Source organism: Haliotis cracherodii, unplaced genomic scaffold (assembly GCF_022045235.1).
Source record: "Haliotis cracherodii isolate W230 unplaced genomic scaffold, xgHalCrac1.p SCAF_17, whole genome shotgun sequence".
Classification (NCBI taxonomy): Eukaryota; Metazoa; Mollusca; class Gastropoda; order Lepetellida; family Haliotidae; genus Haliotis; species Haliotis cracherodii.
The window spans coordinates 25,872,692-25,892,685 of record NW_027266272.1 but is presented as its reverse complement, the minus strand read 5'-3'; the positions used below and the strand labels follow the sequence as shown (position 1 = coordinate 25,892,685).

Below are 19,994 nucleotides of genomic sequence, written 5' to 3'. Positions count from 1 at the left end.
TTTACATACTTACCAACAAACAAAAGCATAATCCAATAATAGGAATCCATTTCTCATTTCTGTCCAAAATGCAGATTGAGTGCAACTGTCACATCAGTTATATTGTACTGTCACTTTCAGTTCATTGGACTGTCACTTTTTCTTTGTTCACAAATAGTCCATTGTCCACAAAGTATCCAAATTGTCCAGAGACTGTCCACAGGTTGTCCAAAATGTAAGTCAGTCGTTCATCTGATTGTCCACAAATGTCCAAACAATTTCATGAAATGTCCTTGGGAAGGATAGAGATCAAGCGCGAATCAACATCATGCTGTCGCTATGCCGTCCATTTAAGTGGGCATATCTTCGTCACTGGCCGGGTTAAAGTTGAATTGGCGTCTCTGACATCCACCACTCTCACATGTCCTTCCGGTCCTGGGTACACACGCTCTACGATTCCGAGCGGCCATTGTCCTCTTGGTGTTTCTGGCGACACATACTCAACGACGTCGTCGACACGCACATCCTTTGAGGGTCTGTTCCACTTCCTCCTAGTGTTTAGAGCTGGCAACCATTCTCTCATCCATCGACGCCAGAAATGTTTCATCAGCTCTTGTAGCCTTCTCCTGCGCTTTCGAGGATGATAGTCTGTTGTGTCCACTGACTGTGACGAATACTGCTCCAAAATGGTTTGGCGTGAGTGGATTGGCGTTAGTGGATTATCGTCCTGTGGATGACAAGTCTGGTAAGTAAGTGGTCTGGAATTGATCAATGCCTCAGCTCCAGTAAATGACGTTTGAAGTTCTTCATCCGTGACGTCATTCTAGCTCAGAATAGCGAATATTGCTTTCTTTGCAGGCTTTATCAGTATCTCAAATACTCCGCCAAAGTCAGTCCATACTGTCGTCAGTCCATACTGTCATCAAAGTAAGTGGACTTCATGACAGTTTCAGCAGCTTCAGGCAATTCTGCTTCATGTTTCTTTGCATTCTCTTGGCTAACAAATTTGGGCCAGAAATGGAGAGGATGTATTTCCAAAGACCAGTGAGGCGCAGATGGAGGATTAAAATGCCACTTGATTCCTCGGTTTGCTGTAGATCTTTGAATGGCATCTTTATCCAACTTGCCAAGTAGATCCTTGAGCTCCCTCACTGCGCCGACAAAGTTGGTACCAGTCAGAAGGAATCTTAGTTCGAAGTCCTCTTCTGTTGGTCATCCTGAAGAATGCATCTTTGTCCAGACTGTAAGCCATTTCCAAATGTACAGCTCTGGTGCCCAAACAAGTGAAAAAGCACAGAAAACACTTGAGTCTGACCTTTCCTCGGCCTTGAATTGTGGAGAACGTAGTCCACTGCAGTCATACTGAATGCTTGGGACGCAGCTTGGGAGTCGGATCTTCGGTGGATCGTCATCCCAGTCATGTCCAGTCAACCACGGGTTCATTCCCGACATGGGTACAATGTGTGAAGCCCATTTCTGGTGTCCCCCGCCGTGATATTGCTGTAATATTGCTAAAAGCGGCGTAAAATCAAACTCACTGACTCACTCCTCTGCTATGCAAAGGGCTCTCTTGTCACACGGTTAGATAATCTGAGCAGGATTCTTAACTTCCTCAACATCCCAAAAGGATTTCACCAAGTCTGACAATTCTGAATTTGGGCTGTGTGTGTAGTATGTCAGAGCACAATATGATGGCTGTCCATCATCGTGACCTACATTGCCAATACAAGTCCACCCAAGATGAGTCCTGCCACAAACATCTTGGTATAATTGATGCAACTGTAAATAATCTATACCAATCAGAAGATCGACCACTGGATGTCTGGCAATAGTTGGAAACCTGATGCCTCGCAGATGATTCAACTTATTTCTGTGTTTCTGCCAGTATCACTTTCAAATCACCTGTAACCCTGTTTATGGTGAGAGCAGACATCTGGATATTTACTTTCCCATCCAAACTCTCAATACCGAATTCTACAGGCTTTGTTACAAATGTGTCCGTTTTCCCATTTAGTACACTGACAGATACATGTTGTGGTGTTCCTTGCAAGCTGTTGTGGTGTTCATTGATGTATGACCTGCTGCTTGCATCATCAAGTAATGCATTTACACACATACTTCTCTTGCCATATCTAAGAACAACTGGGACTGTTCTGAGGGCTGTTAATGAAGTTTCAGGGACTGGTACTGTAGTATGTGCCCTCTCTTTTGTTACTGATTGAGAACAGGGCTCTGATGAAGCATTTCCTCAAGCCTCAGGGACCAAATCTTAGACGTTTTGCTTTTAAGTTGTGGCCTATTTACCGTGGTGTCATGCAGCAATCCGTTGTGGATCCTTTTACAACAACCGTTAATCCCACATTGCTTTATGAACTTGCACTGTGAGCCCAAGTGAAATTGACCTAAACAAAGTTCAATCTTTCATCACCAGTCAGGCCCTTAAACACTTTGCATGGCCACAGTGCATGTTGGTTTCCACAACAAACGCATCCATTGGTTGTATTACTTACAAGAGATACTGATTTACTTTGCCCAGACTTTTTGCCCAAAAGACCATGGACGGATTACGAGGCCTCTTGAAGAACCCATTCCCTGAGTCTCGACAGACTCCAGCATATCCCTTTCATTAATCCACCTGTTAAACTGTGCAATCAGGGGTTCTGTCATTTTTTTAAGCAATGTTGCATACAACAAACCATTGCCAAGCTCTTCGATACTGTCAGCTTCCTTTACGTTAGATACAGCAATGTCGAGAACGTCAGCTGCAAAGCTACCCAGCGCCTTTTGCCACCATACTTTCGTTCCAGACGTTTTAAAGCAATGTCATATGAAACAGCACGATGACCTAGCTAACCCCTGAATGACCTTTATTGCTGCACCTGATATATATTGCCTGAACTGTACTCTGCAGTTGACGGAGCCTGGTCTACACAAGTGAGAAAGGCAGCTTTCCAGCTTTCATACTGTACCATATCACCTGACAATACTGGTATCGAAACACGCAAAGTTGTTTTAACATATCTGTGCCAATAGCATGAAAATGGGAAATGGAAGGGTTCGACAAGTCTGCCATTTGAACAGGATGTATATTTACAGGTCTACCGTTTGGTGAATGGGCTTCATGTCTATCCACATTTATGGTCTGAAATGGACCCTCAGTTTCAACAAGTTTAACCTCAGTTGGCTTTCTACTAGTTTGTTCAGGACCCTGCTTAAACACCCGAGAGAGTCTAGATAATGTAGAAACATCTGTCCTGCTGTCAAGATATTCCTGTGCATACGCAACGACTTCACTAGATTCATCCTCAATCAGGCACATCTCCTGATCAGTGTGGACTACATTGGCAGCTTGTTTGGACTTTGAATAGGCTAGAGTTAGGTCTGTCATGATACCTATGGTTTTTGCCTGAACTGAGTCAACTTGTGAAATACCATCCCTACCCTACCTACGTGAGGGTTCATCTTTACCATCCATCAAACCATACAACTTTTTCTTTACTTTTGTAAATGTGGACTTAACATTTGTTTTTTGCCGTTTAAGAAGCAAAATCTTTTAAGTCCAATCCACGGGGGCACGGGTGACCCAGTCGTCTAAGGCCCCGAGATTCACTTGGGCACGCCAGAAACCATGATTCTGGGTTCGAATCCCGGTTCGCCCCGATTATGTTTCTGGGTTTGTCAGCACCATACCCGTGCTCGTGGGTTTCACCGAAGTGGTAAACGTCTGGGACCTGTATCACTTCAGGCTTTCCTCCCACATTAAACTGACACGCCACGATATAACTGGAATACTGTTAAAAGCATCGTTAAAACCCAACTCACACACTCACACTATTCCAATCCACCTGTTGGATTGACATCAGGTTCAACGGACTTTACACCACTGCTTTCAGTGGGTTTCTTGACTGGCTCAGCCATTCTTGTTGAGCACGCTTAGTCAAGTACTTAGAAACGGTGTAACATTTACATTTCTATACAAATGCACACAAACACAATTACGAGAAACTAAAAACTAGCAAAACACAACCTCATAGTCATTTCGGCGTTAGGAGTCTATCTTGCATTTTTATGACATGATGCAACTATGGGTGAGCAACCACGCTCTGCTACCATAAAATGAGCAGAAGAAACCCCTCAAATGAAAACTATAATCTACTGGAAACGGAAATTCAACCCTTTTAATAATCCCACAAGATATTTACACTAAACACATTATGTACAAATTGAACTTCCCTGGTATGAAAGTATGCACTTGGAAGTATAACCCTAGTAGGGCTCTGAAAACACGCAAGCAATGAGTAGGAGCATCTCGCGATACGTCCTACTCCTATCATCCATAAATTTCATCTCACCCGTTTAAGCAGTCACGTGTTACGTTCAGCCGCCAAAGAGACATACGAATTCCGCGAAGTAGGTTACGTTCGGTCGATTCCGCGAAGCTGGTGCGTTCGAAAGATGTCCCGGTAACCTGTCCAAGAACACCTTCTGAACAAAGATACTTTTTAGTGATGAAAAGAAGAATGTCAACAGGAGGATTAAGGAGACTGATGTGATGTTCACTGATGAGATAAGCATGTTCAGTTGAAATATATTTGAACAAGTAAATATGACATGTATTATATGTATTAACTCCAAACTTAACCATCTTCACAGTTCCATCACAAATCATAATATTAATAGAGTTTAAAACTAGACATGTAATCCTCAACATACCATAACAAAGGTATTTTTAACATGTTAAAATGTAGGAATTATTCTCATGAATATGGCAAGTCACAATATTAATATACTTATTATAGTAGCTAAGACAATGGTTTTTTCAAGTGTGTCATTGATTTACACAGTTTTTACTTCTACTCAATGTGCTTTTAGATGGAAGGAGACGGCTTCCTCTGTTCACCATGTGTGTAAATGGACAGCGACAAATTCAATATTTGTGTCTTTTCAGATCTCACATTGTGTTTTTGTCCAATCACCAGGTAATCGGTGCCTGGTTGTGATGATATTTGGAAAAGCATTTTTAATATATTTTCCGAAAACACTTTTGATCTGTCACAAAATTTCTGGAAAATCTCTTCAACTGGTATAGTACTTTTGCTATCTTCAACATACTTTTCATGTAACCTGTAAGAATGTATCGATAGTCACGATATGGCTGAAATATTGCCGATGTGACTTAAAACTTAACTCACTCACTCACTCACTGTAAGAATGTATCAAGAACTTTACATAACTGAAAATTATTGTAACATCGCAATATAGCTGCCATTGGTAAAAATTCAGAATTTCATATTGTTATTATAATGGCACATCATGAGATTTGGGCGTGTTTGTATTAGTCATATGATCATGCATGGGCGGATACAGAGAAAAAAATCTTTATTTCTGTATAAATTACCACAAAAGACAATAAATAGATCTTAATTGTGCACCCCCCTTTTCAAAAGAGCTGTATCCGCCCATGTCATGTAATATTGTAATTTACTTATTCTCAAATAGCTTTATTACTTTTGCATTAAGGATAAATATTGACTTGAAATGTTCACTTAATTCATTTTTAATCAGCATGACCAGTATTCATAATGTGATCAGGCAAAGGCAATATGCATGAAAATGTGCCTATTATAATAATATAGTGATGTATTGTTTAAAATTCACCAGCTAATAACAGATTAGCTTAAGATGACAAGTATATGATAAAATGAAAAACATGTTCATAATAAATATTTACCATTTGAAACAATTATCTGATGTCATTATTTAGATGCTGCTGGCACTCCAGATAACTGTCTTCAAATTTAGCGCTAATTTCTTTAATAAGAGCGCACACTCCGGCGCAGTGGGTGGTAACATTTTCCTAGCTCGCCAAGTAAACTGTCGATATTTCGCTAAGTAAGGGACATTAAACGAATGTAGATGACTTTTACATGTGTAGAAATGTGTTATCGATCAATCTACGGCCAGAACTGCGCTTGTCAATAAGCGCATAATGAAAACATCGCCTTGGATATCGAATGTAAACAAACCGGCAAGATGGCGAGTGATGCTCCTTTTCTCTACTTACATATGGGGGGTATATATATTTATTTACTGACCAATAACGAGTTTCTGTGTGGAAACTGGACAAGTCAGTTAACTCTCTTGCCTCGCGAAGATGCCCATGCTTGCCGTCAAAGGTGACTATGCTTGTCGTAAGAGGCGACTAACGAGATCGGGTGGTCAGGCTCCCTGACTTGATTGATAAATGTCATCAATCCAAATTGCTCACGATGTCAGTCACTGGATTGTCTGGTCTAGACTCGATTATTCAGCTGTTATTTACAGACCGCCGTCATATAGCTGGAATATTGCTGAGTGCGGAGTTAAACAAAAAACATACAAACAAACTGCTGTCAGATCATAGTCAGTTGGCCACCAGCGGAAATGAGGCTTAGTTTAGATTTTCGTTCCCACATTTTCCTGTATACCGTAAACCTTTTCTATTGCATAGAGGAGGTATCTGTACACAATTTGCATTGGGTAGTAAGCTTGCAAGTGTGTGCAGGAATTTTCAGGGGGTCAAAATTCCATAAATTGAAGGAAAAATGCATAATTTGACAAAATTGGCTGTTACATTTTTATTAAGTCATTCAACTATCCAAATTATGTATTTGATTACAGGTTATGTGTTCGGTTATCTGAATTTGGCAAACATTTTGTTTCATTTAACTGTAATTCTAATTCTCAGTGGAAACATTGGTAAAAATCATGTTTTTTTTACTTCATTTTCAAATGTTGTGCTGAGATATTGTATACAATGTTACCCCACCCTCCAAAAAACCAATTTTGACGAAAATTGCTTATTGAGATATGGTGGTAGATGATGTTGCTGCAGTGGATGGGTGGGCAACAATGCTTAAAAACACCAAAATAGTAAACTGATGAAGAAAAATGATGATTCAAGTTTTTCTGTGATTATTTATGGTGGCCATCTTGAAGTTCAAGATGGCCGCCATTTTGACCTGTTTTCAAAATCAAGATCTAATATAGTTCTTCAACATGGTCATGTAATATATCATATGAAAGCTTTTTACATAGTTTTTTCAATGATATTATTATTCACTGACTTCTGTGGTAATCTTATCCCCCAATAATAGAACAAATGATATATCGAAAGCTAATTTCTCTAGCAACACCAACCAACCACCAAAGTCGTATTTTAATCTAATGGACATCGTTTCACTCAAAATTGTAGATATACTGCACTTTTGTCTGAGCATTTCACTAGTTTATCGTTTGAGTGAAAAAAAAACATGATTAACTTACACTGACTATACTTGTTGGACTGTGTGTGTAGAATCAAACCATGATTCATGATTAACATGTTTTGATCACCAACAATATTGTTATTGACAGGGTAAGTTTTAGAATCAAAAGAATGCAAAAGACCAATACAGCCAAAACTTCAGAATAATATACTCTTTAGCACGGTAATTATGTTAAATGAAGTTATTCAGTGTGGAAAGAAAACATCTGATCAATTCAAATGTTGGTTACCATGGTTACCAATGATTCCTCATTATTGGTGTTGACAGGTGACCGTCCTTCAGGGGGCTCCCAGGTGGCCAACACTCTGAACATCATCACCGATGTGATCTACAACCTTGGGCACTTGTGCTTCAGATCCCAAGGCTACCTACTGTCATACAAGCTTGACTTATTGTCATAACATGATTAGATTCCCTTCTATTTTCATAGATGCTTCATGGCGATGTGAAGAGCTGAACTTGTAATGGCCAGTACAGGCGAGGACAGTGGCCACCATCTGGCCATGGCATCTTCCGGTGAGCAGTCTGGAGGTCAAATGGCAACTTCCAGTGAGCAGTCTGGAGGTCACATGGCCACTTCCGGTGAGCAGTCTGGAGGTCACATGGCAACTTCCGGTGGGCAGTCTGGAGGTCACATGGCAACTTCCAGTGAGCAGTCTGAAGGTCACATGGCAACTTCCAGTGAGCAGTCTGGAGGTCACATGGCCACTTCCGGTGAGCAGTCTGGAGGTCACATGGCAACTTCCAGTGAGCAGTCTGAAGGTCACATGGCAACTTCCAGTGAGCAGTCTGGAGGTCACATGGCCACTTCCGGTGAGCAGTCTGGAGGTCACATGGCAACTTCCGGTGGGCAGTCTGGAGGTCACATGGCAACTTCCGGTGAGCAGTCTGGAGGTCACATGGCCATTCCTGATGTGTGTGTGAGAGAGAGAGAGAGAGAGAGAGAGAGAGAGAGAGCTTGAAAATTTGGTTACCATGGTTACGATGATTCCTCATTATTGGTGTTGACAGGTGACCGTCCTTCAGGGGGCTCCCAGGTTGCCAACACTCTGAACATCATCACCGAACAGACCAGACAAGGAACACTTGGGAGAGGTGAGCTTTCATGGCTGAAGGGTCAGTTGTCTACTAGATTTTGTGCAAGACTCTTACCATTCTCAGAGTGCAAATGGTGCCTATGTTCAATCGGAATGTTATTTCCCTGGTCCAACATGCCATCCTTATGTATATATGGGTGACGAAGAAACAAAGAGTATACAGACTCCTAAATATTGACAATGATGTTGTGCAAGACACTTAACAATTCTCAGAGAGCAGATTGGTGCATATTTCTCAGTCCAAATAATATTTCCCGATGATGTGACCCCTAAGAATGTGTTGTCTTCACATGGAGCCTTTCATATCAGAGTAAAACATCAGATTTCAATTTGATTGAATTTGTTCAGGGGGCTTGAATCTGGCAATATTACATACATGGCCATTATGAACAAGTCTGAATAAAGAAGGATGTTATTTATTATTCTACCATTAATTTAGAATTTACTCGATTAGGATTGGTCAATCAGAGGCTATTAAATCACAATAAACCCCCTCTGATTGAAACAGGTGGTTTCACTGCGGAAGCTCATATTCATAGAATAGTACTATTTTCAGTCATTGTTGGTAGGCATATTTAAATAATTATATCTACAATTACAGGTTACAAAATGCACAGATTCAGATACTAAAATATTCAAAGGATGTGTGGCAATACATTTCATGCAGAAAACACGATAGAAATCTACAAAGGGAATGTATTTACGTTTTGGAGACAACAGAGAGCTTGGAATTGTGGCGCTTTTCTTTATACCACTGTGACGTCATATCTTTTGCGTCACAATGAGCGGTATGACGTCACAATGGTGACACGCGATGTAGAGCGAAAGCCTTGCAAAGCTTGCTTTGTTTTCTTTAGGGATGCCCACCTCATGTTAGCTTACCAAGTTACCGTGCTTATTGGCTTTCAATGTCTGTCATATGTTTCAGTGAGTTTTATGGTGTAAACAAACTGCTTCAGTATATACAGCGCCATATTTTGTTCGGTGATTCCGTAATTCAGATTGATAACCCACTCAAAACATTGAACTCATCCCATGCCGCTTCACTCAGTATATTTGCTAACACCAAAGAGTTCGCGTTTTATTTAGTCATGGTAGAATGGAGATAAACATACTGTGTTTCCTATGTAGAGCTAGGTTACCTGTAGATTTAACCTCGCTAAATTTAACATTTGAAACCTCACGCTGCGTGTTCGGTTCCAAATTCAATTTAGCCATGCTAAATTTAACATATGAAACCTCACGCTGCACGTTCGGTTCCAAATTCAATTTAGCGCGGTTAAATCTACAGGTAACCTAGCTCTACATTGAAAACACAGTATGTTTATCTCCTAAATAAAGTTGTTGTTGTGTACACTAAATCAGGAACAAGTTCGTATGAAAAGATCGTTTTCTCTATGCTTGCAATTCAGTGTGTATCAACAACTGATGCCACAATGCCAAGCACTCGTCACTGATCAAAGATGGTGATGTTCAGTGTTCATTTTAAAGTACTGTGGAGACATAAAAGATTCTTCAGTGAAAGTTGGGTTGAAATATTTCATCATGAGAAAATTCAGATGATCCTTTCTCCACCAACACAAAACGATGTTCCACACAGTATGAAATAGGTATCTATGTTGGTTTCTTATGTTTCATTCCAAGTGTTCATAGTAAATAGTTTTCATTCCTCCACAGGTACCCTTGATTTGTGTACAGATGAAGCGAGGAAGATTTTTCTTCCAACTGAACCCTTCAAAGACGTGAAACGAAAACTGAAGGAATTTGGACATGTGACCATCTGCGGAGCTCCAGGAGAAGGCAAGACAACGATGGCTCTGGTGTTAGGTTCACAGTACAGAGACAAAGGTTACGAGGTCGTGTTTGTGGTCAACATTGAGAAGTTTGACTTAGACCACTGTCTTACAAGACACCCCAGAGTATTCCTCATAGTAGATGACATGTTCGGTACTGTTGGATTATCTGCGAATACATCACAGGTGAAATCCTTTTTAAACAACCTTCTCCTCCATTTAAAACAAAAGCGAAGTGCGGAAAAGCTGCAGTCAGAAATGCATGAAAGCTATGATGCTGTTGGTAAATCCAGAAAGAAAGTGCAGAGTCAACCAGAATTTCAAACAAAAGATTGTGATGCTGTTGGTAAATCCAGAAAGAAAGTGCAGAGTCAACCAGAATGTCAAACAAAGGATATTCGTGTGATCTTCACATCAAAGTCATACAACTTCCATGATGGACTTGCAAAACTGCAGTACGAGGGTTTCAAACTGTTCAACGGTCAAACTGTAATGGATTTAACCACACAAGATAAATACTGGCTTTCTGACAAAGAGAAAAAGACAATATTTGAACAACATAGGAATGCTCTTGGTGACTGCTCCATGCAACATATACCTGATTACAGTGAGCTGGAAATCTGTTCAAATGTCTTTGGATTCCCTCTTATTTGTAAACTTTGTTTTGAATTTTCAGCTTTCTACAAAACTGCAAAGTCATTTTTCAAGGAACCTCTGTTTTTTCTTAGGTTAGAACTAAACCATTTGCTTGAAGAGAGAAATGACCGATCAGCCATTCTGGTTCTGATGCTACTGTGTGAAGACAAATTGGACCTCAGCAAGTTAGACGGTGAAGGTGAGGATAAGGAAATGGACAGCCTGGTCAAAACTGTTTTACGGCTGATGTCTGACGCTACACGTTCAGGCATGTACAAAGCAGCTAAAGGTTTGAGAGGTACATTCTTCACAAGAGGAGACACTGTTGGCTTTGCTCATTCTTCAATCTATGATGCTTGTGCCTGTGCCTTGTACAATATCAGTCCAATCTTTGTTTTGAAGCACTGCAGTGATGAATTTCTGTTTGAAAGGGTACAAGGTGATAAGGTTGAAGAAACCAAAGTTGATGATCATCTCCATTTGATATATATCTCAGAGAATTATGATGGCCTACTTACCACAAGGTTTGCACAGTCTATCAAACAAGGACAGTTTTCTAAATCAGTGACACATCCAATTCTAAAACTAGACGCCACAGTTTTCAAGCTGCTCAACAAACTTCAGCGTGATCGGACAAAACAGCTTCATCAGCATAATCAAACTAATTCTAAGGAAGAACCTTGGTTTCACAAGAAAGATAAGGGACAATGCTTTCTCTATTGGGCAGTTCTTGGACATAATGCACGTCTAGTTACAGATATAGAACACACAACTGGAGAAGAGTTCACTCAAGGAGAGATCTGTGAGGCCATGGAAGGATGTGCACAAAGCAACAACGTGACAGCACTGAAATGGCTGTTCAGCAGGAGTGAGAAACATGACCATCAGTTGACACTGAACAGACTTTTGTTGGTAGCTGCTGAAAGTGGCAGCTCTGACATACTAGTGTATCTGCTGCAGGAAGGCGCTGATATTAACACAAGTGACAAAAACATGCAAAACATCTTCCATCTTGTCTGTAAATCAGGAATGGAAAAACCCCTGAAAGTCCTGTTAACCAGGAAACCTGGCAATAATGTTATAAACTCTGTTGATGTGAATGGCAGGACCCCTGTCATGGTTGCAGCACACACAGGATCAGAGGGATGTTTTAAGTTACTGCAGACAATAACAAACTTGAATGTGAATGACAAATATAGCTACGGAATTATTCATCTTGCCTGCATTGGTGGTACCAAGGCTATAGTACAACATGTCCTGTCTCCTTCTAACATAAACAGTAGAGGGACGCATGGATGGACAGCAGCAATGCAGGCAGCTGTCAGTGGACATCAAAGTGTGTTTGATCTCCTTGTGTCCAACCAAGCTGACCTCAACCTGGTGGATACAGATGGTAATAGTTTACTTCATCTTGCCTGTGGTGGTGGGAACACTGCTATAGTACAACATGTCCTGTCACCTTCTAACATCAACAGTAGAGGGAAGCATGGACGCACACCAGTAATGGTGGCAGCTGTCAGTGGACATCAAAGTGTGTTTGACCTCCTTGTGTCCAACCAAGCTGACCTCACACTGGTGGATGCAGATGGTGACAGTTTACTTCATCTTGCCTGTGAGGGTGGAAACACAGCTATAGTACAACATGTCCTGTCACCTTCTAACATCAACAGTAGAGGGAAGCATGGATGCACACCAGTAATGGTGGCAGCTGTCAGTGGACATCAAAGTGTGTTTGATCTCCTTGTGTCCAACCAAGCTGACCTCACACTGGTGGATACAAATGGTAATAGTTTACTTCATCTTGCCTGTCTTGGTGGAAACACTGCTATTGTACAACATGTTCTGTCTCCTTCCAACATCAACAGTAGGGGGATACTTGGATTCACACCAGTAATGGTGGTAGCTGACAGTGGACGTCAAAGTGTGTTTGACCTCCTTGTGTCCAACCAAGCTGACCTCACACTGGTGGATGCAGATGGTGATAGTTTACTTCATCTTGCCTGTGAGGGTGGAAACACAGCTATAGTACAACATGTCCTGTCACCTTCTAACATCAACAGTAGAGAGACACATGGATACACACCAGTAATGGTGGCAGCTGCCACTGGACATCAAAATGTGTTTGATCTCCTTGTGTCCAACCAAGCTGACCTCACACTGGTGGATACAAATGGTAATAGTTTACTTCATCTTGCCTGTCACGGTGGAAACACTGCTATAGTACAACATGTCCTGTCACCTTCTAACATCAACAGTAGAGGTACACATGGATGCACACCAGTAATGGTGGCAGCTGACAGTGGACATCAAAGTGTGTTTGACCTCCTTGTGTCCAACCAAGCTGACCTCACACTGGTGAATACAGATAGTAATAGTTTACTTCATCTTGCCTGTGGTGGTGGAAACACTGCTATAGTACAACATGTCCTGTCTCCTTCTAACATCAACAGTAGAGGGATACATGGATACACACCAGTAATGGTGGCAGCTGCCAGGGGACATCAAATTGTGTTTGACCTCCTTGTATCAAACCAAGCTGACCTCACACTGGTGGATACAGATGGTGATAGTTTACTTCATCTTGCCTGTCAGGGTGGGAACACTGCTATAGTACAACATGTCCTGTCACCTTCTAACATCAACAGTAGAGGGAGGCATGGATACACACCAGTAATGGTGGCAGCTGTCAGTGGACATGAAAGTGTGTTTGATCTCCTTGTGTCCAACCAAGCTGACCTCACACTGGTGGATGCAGATGGTGATAGTTTACTTCATCTTGCCTGTCAGGGTGGGAACACTGCTATAGTACAACATGTCCTGTCTCCTTCTAACATCAACAGTAGAGGGATACATGGATGGACAGCAGCAATGGTGGCAGCTGTCAGAGGACATCAAAGTGTGTTTGATCTCCTTGTGTCCAACCAAGCTGACCTCAACCTGGTGGATACAGATGGTAATAGTTTACTTCATCTTGCCTGTGGTGGTGGGAACACTGCTATAGTACAACATGTCCTGTCTCCTTCTAACATCAACAGTAGAGGGAAGCATGGATGCACACCAGTAATGGTGGCAGCTGACAGTGGACATCAAAGTGTGTTTGACCTCCTTGTATCAAACCAAGCTGACCTCACACTGGTGGAATCAGATGGTGATAGTTTACTTCATCTTGCCTGTCACGGTGGAAACACAGCTATAGTACAACATGTCCTGTCACCTTCTAACATCAACAGTAGAGAGATACATGGATTCACACCAGTAATGGTGGCAGCTGTCAGTGGACATGAAAGTGTGTTTGACCTCCTTGTGTCCAACCAAGCTGACCTCACACTGGTGGATACATCTGGTGACAGTTTACTTCATCATGCCTGTCGTGGTGGGAACACTGCTATAGTACAATATATCCTGTCTCCATCTAACACCAACAGCAGAGGGGAGTATGGATGGACAGCAGTGATGCAGGCAGCTGTCAGTGGACATGAAAGTGTGTTTGACCTCCTTGTGTCCAACCAAGCTGACCTCACACTGGTGGATACATCTGGTAACAGTTTACTTCATCTTTCCTGTCAGGGTGGAAACACTGCTATAGTACAACATGTCCTGTCTCCTTCTAACATAAACAGTAGAGGGATACATGGATGCACACCAGTAATGGTAGCAGCTCTCTGTGGACATAAAAGTGTGTTTGATCTCCTTGTGTCCAACCAAGCTGACCTCACACTGATGGATACAAATGGTAAAAGTTTACTTCATCTTGCCTGTCGTGGTGGAAACACCGCTATAGTACAACATGTCCTGTCTCCTTCTAACATCAACAGTAGAGGGATACATGGATGCACACCAGTAATGATGGCAGCTCTCTGTGGACATAAAAGTGTGTTTGATCTCCTTGTGTCCAACCAAGCTGACCTCACACTGAAGGATACATGTGGTAAAAGTTTACTTCATTTTGCCTGTCAGGGTGGGAACACCGCTATAGTACAACATGTCCTGTCTCCTTCTAACATCAACAGTAGAGGGATACATGGATACACACCAGTAATGGTGGCAGCTGTCAGTGGACATCAAAGTGTGTTTGACCTCCTTGTGTCCAACCAAGCTGACCTCACACTGGTGGATACATCTGGTAACAGTTTACTTCATCTTTCCTGTCAGGGTGGAAACACTGCTATAGTACAACATGTCCTGTCTCCTTCTAACATCAACAGTAGAGGGATACATGGATGCACACCAGTAATGGTGGCAGCTGTCAGTGGACATCAAAGTGTGTTTGATCTCCTTGTGTCCAACCAAGCTGACCTCACACTGGTGGATACAGATGGTAATAGTTTACTTCATCTTGCCTGTCACGGTGGAAACACTGCTATAGTACAACATGTCCTGTCTCCTTCTAACATCAACAGTAGAGGGAGGCATGGATACACACCAGTAATGGTGGCAGCTGTCAGTGGACATCAAAGTGTGTTTGACCTCCTTGTGTCCAACCAAGCTGACCTCACACTGGTGGATACATCTGGTTATAGTTTACTTCATCTTGCTTGTCGTGGTGGAAACACTGCTATAGTACTATATGTCCTGTCATGGATATACACCAGAAATGAAGGCTGTGTTTCATGGACATAAAGATGTGTTTGATCCCATTGTGTCCAACCAAGTGTCACACTGGTGTCTACATCTGGTGATCTTTTGTTGGTAGCTGCTGAAAGTGGCAGCTCTGACATACTAGTGTATCTGCTGCAGGAAGGCGTTGATATTAACACAAGTGACAAAAACATGCAAAACATCTTCCATCTTGTCAGTAAATCAGGAATGGAAAAAACCCTGAAAGTCCTGTTAACCAGGAAACCTGGCAATAATGTTATAAACTCTGTTGATGTGAATGGCAGGACCCCTGTCATGGTTGCAGCACACACAGGATCAGAGGGATGTTTTAAGTTACTGCAGACAATATCAAACTTGAATGTGAAAGACAAATATAGCTACGGAATTATTCATCTTGCCTGCATTGGTGGTACCAAGGCTATAGTACAACATGTTCTGTCTCCTTCTAACATCAACAGTAGAGGCAGACATGGATGGACAGCAGCAATGCAGGCAGCTGTCAGTGGACATCAAAGTATGTTTGACCTTCTTGTGTCAAACCAAGCTGACCTCACACTGGTGGATACATCTGGTGATAGGGGGCGGTCGGGTAGCATAGTGGTTTAAGCGTTCGCTCGTCACGCCGAAGACCCTGGTTCGATTCCCGACATGGGTACAATGTGTGAAGCCCTTTTCTGGTGTCCACCGCCGTGATATTGCTGGAATATTGCCAAAAGCGGCGTAAAACCACACTCACTCACTCACTCACTCACTCACTCATCAGGTGATAGTTTTCTTCACCTTGCCTGTCGTGGTGGGAACACCGCTTTAGTACAACATGTCCTGTCTCCTTCTAACATCAACAGCAGAGGGAGTGAAGGATACACACCTGTGATGAAGGCTGTATTCCATGGACATAAAGATGTGGTCGACCTCCTTGTGCAGCACAAAGCTGACCTCACACTTCTAACAGACAGTAATGAGGACATTGAATCTGTAGCTCAGATGGGTGGACATCCAACACTTACCAGTTATCTTCAAACTGTGAACCATCCACACTGATTAAACTGTCTCCTATCAAACAAATCAACAGGACTGTTCTTTCCCCTGCTATACGTGCACCTTCAAGTTCGGATACAACTGTACGGAAAAGGAAAGATGCACAGCCTTTTGAAGACAGAAATGCTTGCACGGGATTCAGGAAACAAAGTGCATTTGTAAGACAATTACTCAATTGTTATCCATATATAAGACAATAACAATTCACTGAATGATTTGGTTATATGTAATTATGACTGGTATGCCGCAAGAAGTGGGGGGCGCACCCTTGATGAGCAAGATTTTCTGCAGATCAGTTGTTGTGAAAAAATTGAAGTAGAAACCCAAAAATATGGTCTCTTGAAAGATACAAGACTCCACTGCCAGAATATTACATGGTGAGTCACTCAGTTAATAGCCATAATCCGGTGCACGAAATCCGGTATGGTAGTACCTGTTGCTAATTACAGGACACAGGACATGCAGTCTATCTCACAAGCTCTTACATAATCTGTGGGCCAGGCCGCCATATTGTTGATATCGACAGCCCAACATTGTCTTGTAACTCGCATTCTGGTTGGTTTCCATGACTGAGTAGCGAAGCAAATCAAACTGGCTAATGAATATCAAGGGGGGGTAATTTGTGATCACGAGTTTGGGTACAGAGTTGGTAAAAAATGTGTGTACACAATATTTATCTTGAGCATTTATATGTAAATAGAACTTGACAAGACTTTATAAGCATATCTTGATCGTTCGTGGTTGAGATTGAATGTCAAGGTAACTAAACCAGATGTGCTTGTTATGTAAGGCAGCTCGAGGCCATGGTCTTTGAAGATTTCAAGGTTGTACTGCATTGCATGTGTTCTCCCATAGTGAAGCTATGTTATAAAACAGAAGTGCTTATACCTTGGCTATTACGGTAGAGATCGAGTTGCATGGGACTTTGTGTTTCTAAGTTGTACTGTACTGGGCATGTGTGCAGTCAGTGCCTTAACTGATGTGACTATCAAAGTGGCAGGTTATTATGATTTAAAGATCTATAAAGGTATATTTATAAAGGTCTAACAATATCTGTACATCTTGTAACCTTAATGTTGTAGAAAATAAGTATCATTTTATGCTTGTGTGTAAACTTCTTCAATTAAGAAACAAGTATATTCCAAAGAAGTTTACATCTTACCTCAAATATTACTTCATTACAAAATATTGCATTGTACATACATCATGCATTGTTAGTCAGAGGAAACACGCATACCCTGTAAATACGTGGAACTATGGGCCTATGGTCTTTCAGTTTGCAATGAAAAAACATTTGAATGTGTGCAGTCAGTGCCTTAACTGAAGTCACTATCAAGTGATTCACCATATATGTTTTTGTTGGTAAAGCTCTGGGGCTTCATGAAGAGGTTTTGGTGTAATGCTAACACCTTTCTCGTTCAGCATGTATAATCTGCAATCTATTCACTTGTAAAATTAGGATGTTTATAATTGTTTAATTTGTGCAATTAATATGAACAAGTTTCCTTTCAAGATGTGTTATGTTTACTTTTTTCAATGCTGGAATATGTGTGTCATGACATGTAAACTATTTCTTGTGTGTAAGAGGATTGTATTAATGCTTTTGTTTTCAAAATGCTTTTAGCATCCTGACATTAAATTATTTAACTCATGTTCACTTCTCAACATCAAAAGCATACATCAACATGACCAAGAATAACCTGGGTCAAATCTCTCGGCATCTGTGATCAAACAACAAGTTATTGAAGCAGGTTGAATCAGAATATGTTGTCTGTGCATCACTGTCAATGAGTGTACATCGTTTAATTGTTTGCATACAGACATTGTCATAATAAATACTACTTGGCCATGAATCAGCACTGGTGCTACGTTTGTTGTCTGTTTGTATATTTCTTTCTAAAATACGTAGAGCAAAGGAAAGTATACACTTTAAAAAATGGATTTGACCCAAAAATGACAAACGTTATCAAAATGTCCCTTGGCTGATAACAGTCACAAAGTCTTCAAAGTTAAGGTCAAAAACACAACTATGATCCCCATAACAAATACATCACCATCTAATAACAATTGTTTGTTTTGTTTTTGGTCCCCCATCAAAGATGGGTGTATACTTTCTTTTGCCCGGCAGAATATTAAGAATGTTAAGATGACTTATAAAAGATGTAGCATAAGAATCGTATAATGTATGAAAAAGAAGAAGCTTTTGTTTCTTTTAGTTTCGGCAGAGATGTCAAAAATGTAAAATTGTTCAACTGATGGGATGCCCAAAGTATTATCCTTGAACTTGTGTGTGCAACAATTCACCCCTGTGGGTACGAGGAATTTCTATCAACCAAGTCACTGGGCTGACCATCCAACCTATTAAGTCGCTTCTTACAAAAAGAAAACTGGGTACCAATTCTCACCCAGGCTCTCCTGATAGCATCTTCCAAATACATTATTTAACACTTATATTAGGGGTCGGGTTTCACACATTGTACCCACAAAGGCAGTAACGCCTAGCTTACTACATGGTGTATGTCGGGACATAAATTAACTTTACTCCTTTTCTATCAATAAATGTCAGAATGACATGAAACACACAGAGACTTTCAAATGTTTAAATACTTCTTTATTTCATGTTCAAATAAATAAATATATGCATTGTGGACAGGCAGCATTGGTTTCGTTGAACAGGAAGAAGTGATTGTGTGAGCATCGTCAGTCAGACAAGGCATGTTCCAACAATGCATGCATGAAATACAGTTAAAGATTGGCTACAACCAAATTCTAGATCCATATGAACCAAAATGATCTGATTCTCTTCATGCCTACATAAGTCATTCCATAAATATTTCCTTTGATGCCTGAAAATCTACCATTACAATTGTTGCAAATGACACTCTAAACAAACATTGCAAGAGCATTATACTATCGCTGATGTAGAATATTTTGCTGGAACTTTTTTATATGCTTTGCGAGAAATGCAAAATTCAAGGCCATTTGCATTGTTAATGTTAATGCCTTAAAAATTAGGCATCCAAACTCAAGGCCTTTTCAAGCTTATAATTATGCACCTTCAATAATTAATCAATGCAAATAAACTGGAAAAGGTCATTATAAATGCTTATTCTGTTAAAAGTAAAGTGTGTTTAGTATATTACATTAATATGGAAGTGCATCTACTTGTCAGGGAAGGAGTGTGCAGCGGCCAGATACTATATGAAACACATTGGATGAAATACTATTTAAGAGTTATTACATATTTGTAGCATTTCATTTTTCTAATCAAATGTCAAAATTAATTTAAACTATTTCTATCTTATATTATGATTGATGCTCTTCGCAAAAAAATAAATAAATGTTGCATTACGTAAATACATATATATTGATCACTGTTATAAAAATATATAGACATCCATATTCATTGAACCTGCAAAAAAACAAATTTACATGTGAGTAACATCATGATGTGACAAATCGTAGTCACTTTTTCACCATATATCTCTCCACAAGTTCAATCAATTTTGTACATTCAAATACTCTAATATTCTCGACTATCCAGT

At 40.7% G+C, this 19,994-nt stretch overlaps 1 protein-coding gene across 1 annotated transcript in view; it reads left to right on the top strand.

Annotated features, from left to right (window-relative positions):
* Positions 1 to 18,292, top strand: part of LOC139465013 (uncharacterized) — a 58,623-nt gene extending 40,331 nt beyond the window's left edge. The window contains exons 7-9 of the mRNA XM_071246680.1: positions 12,052 to 15,386; positions 15,651 to 15,982; positions 16,175 to 18,292. Coding sequence (XP_071102781.1) covers positions 12,052 to 15,386; positions 15,651 to 15,982; positions 16,175 to 16,452 — 3,945 coding nt within the window. The 3' untranslated portion in view covers positions 16,453 to 18,292. The remainder of the gene's footprint in view (positions 1 to 12,051; positions 15,387 to 15,650; positions 15,983 to 16,174) is intronic.
* The last annotated feature ends 1,702 nt before the right edge of the window (positions 18,293 to 19,994 follow it).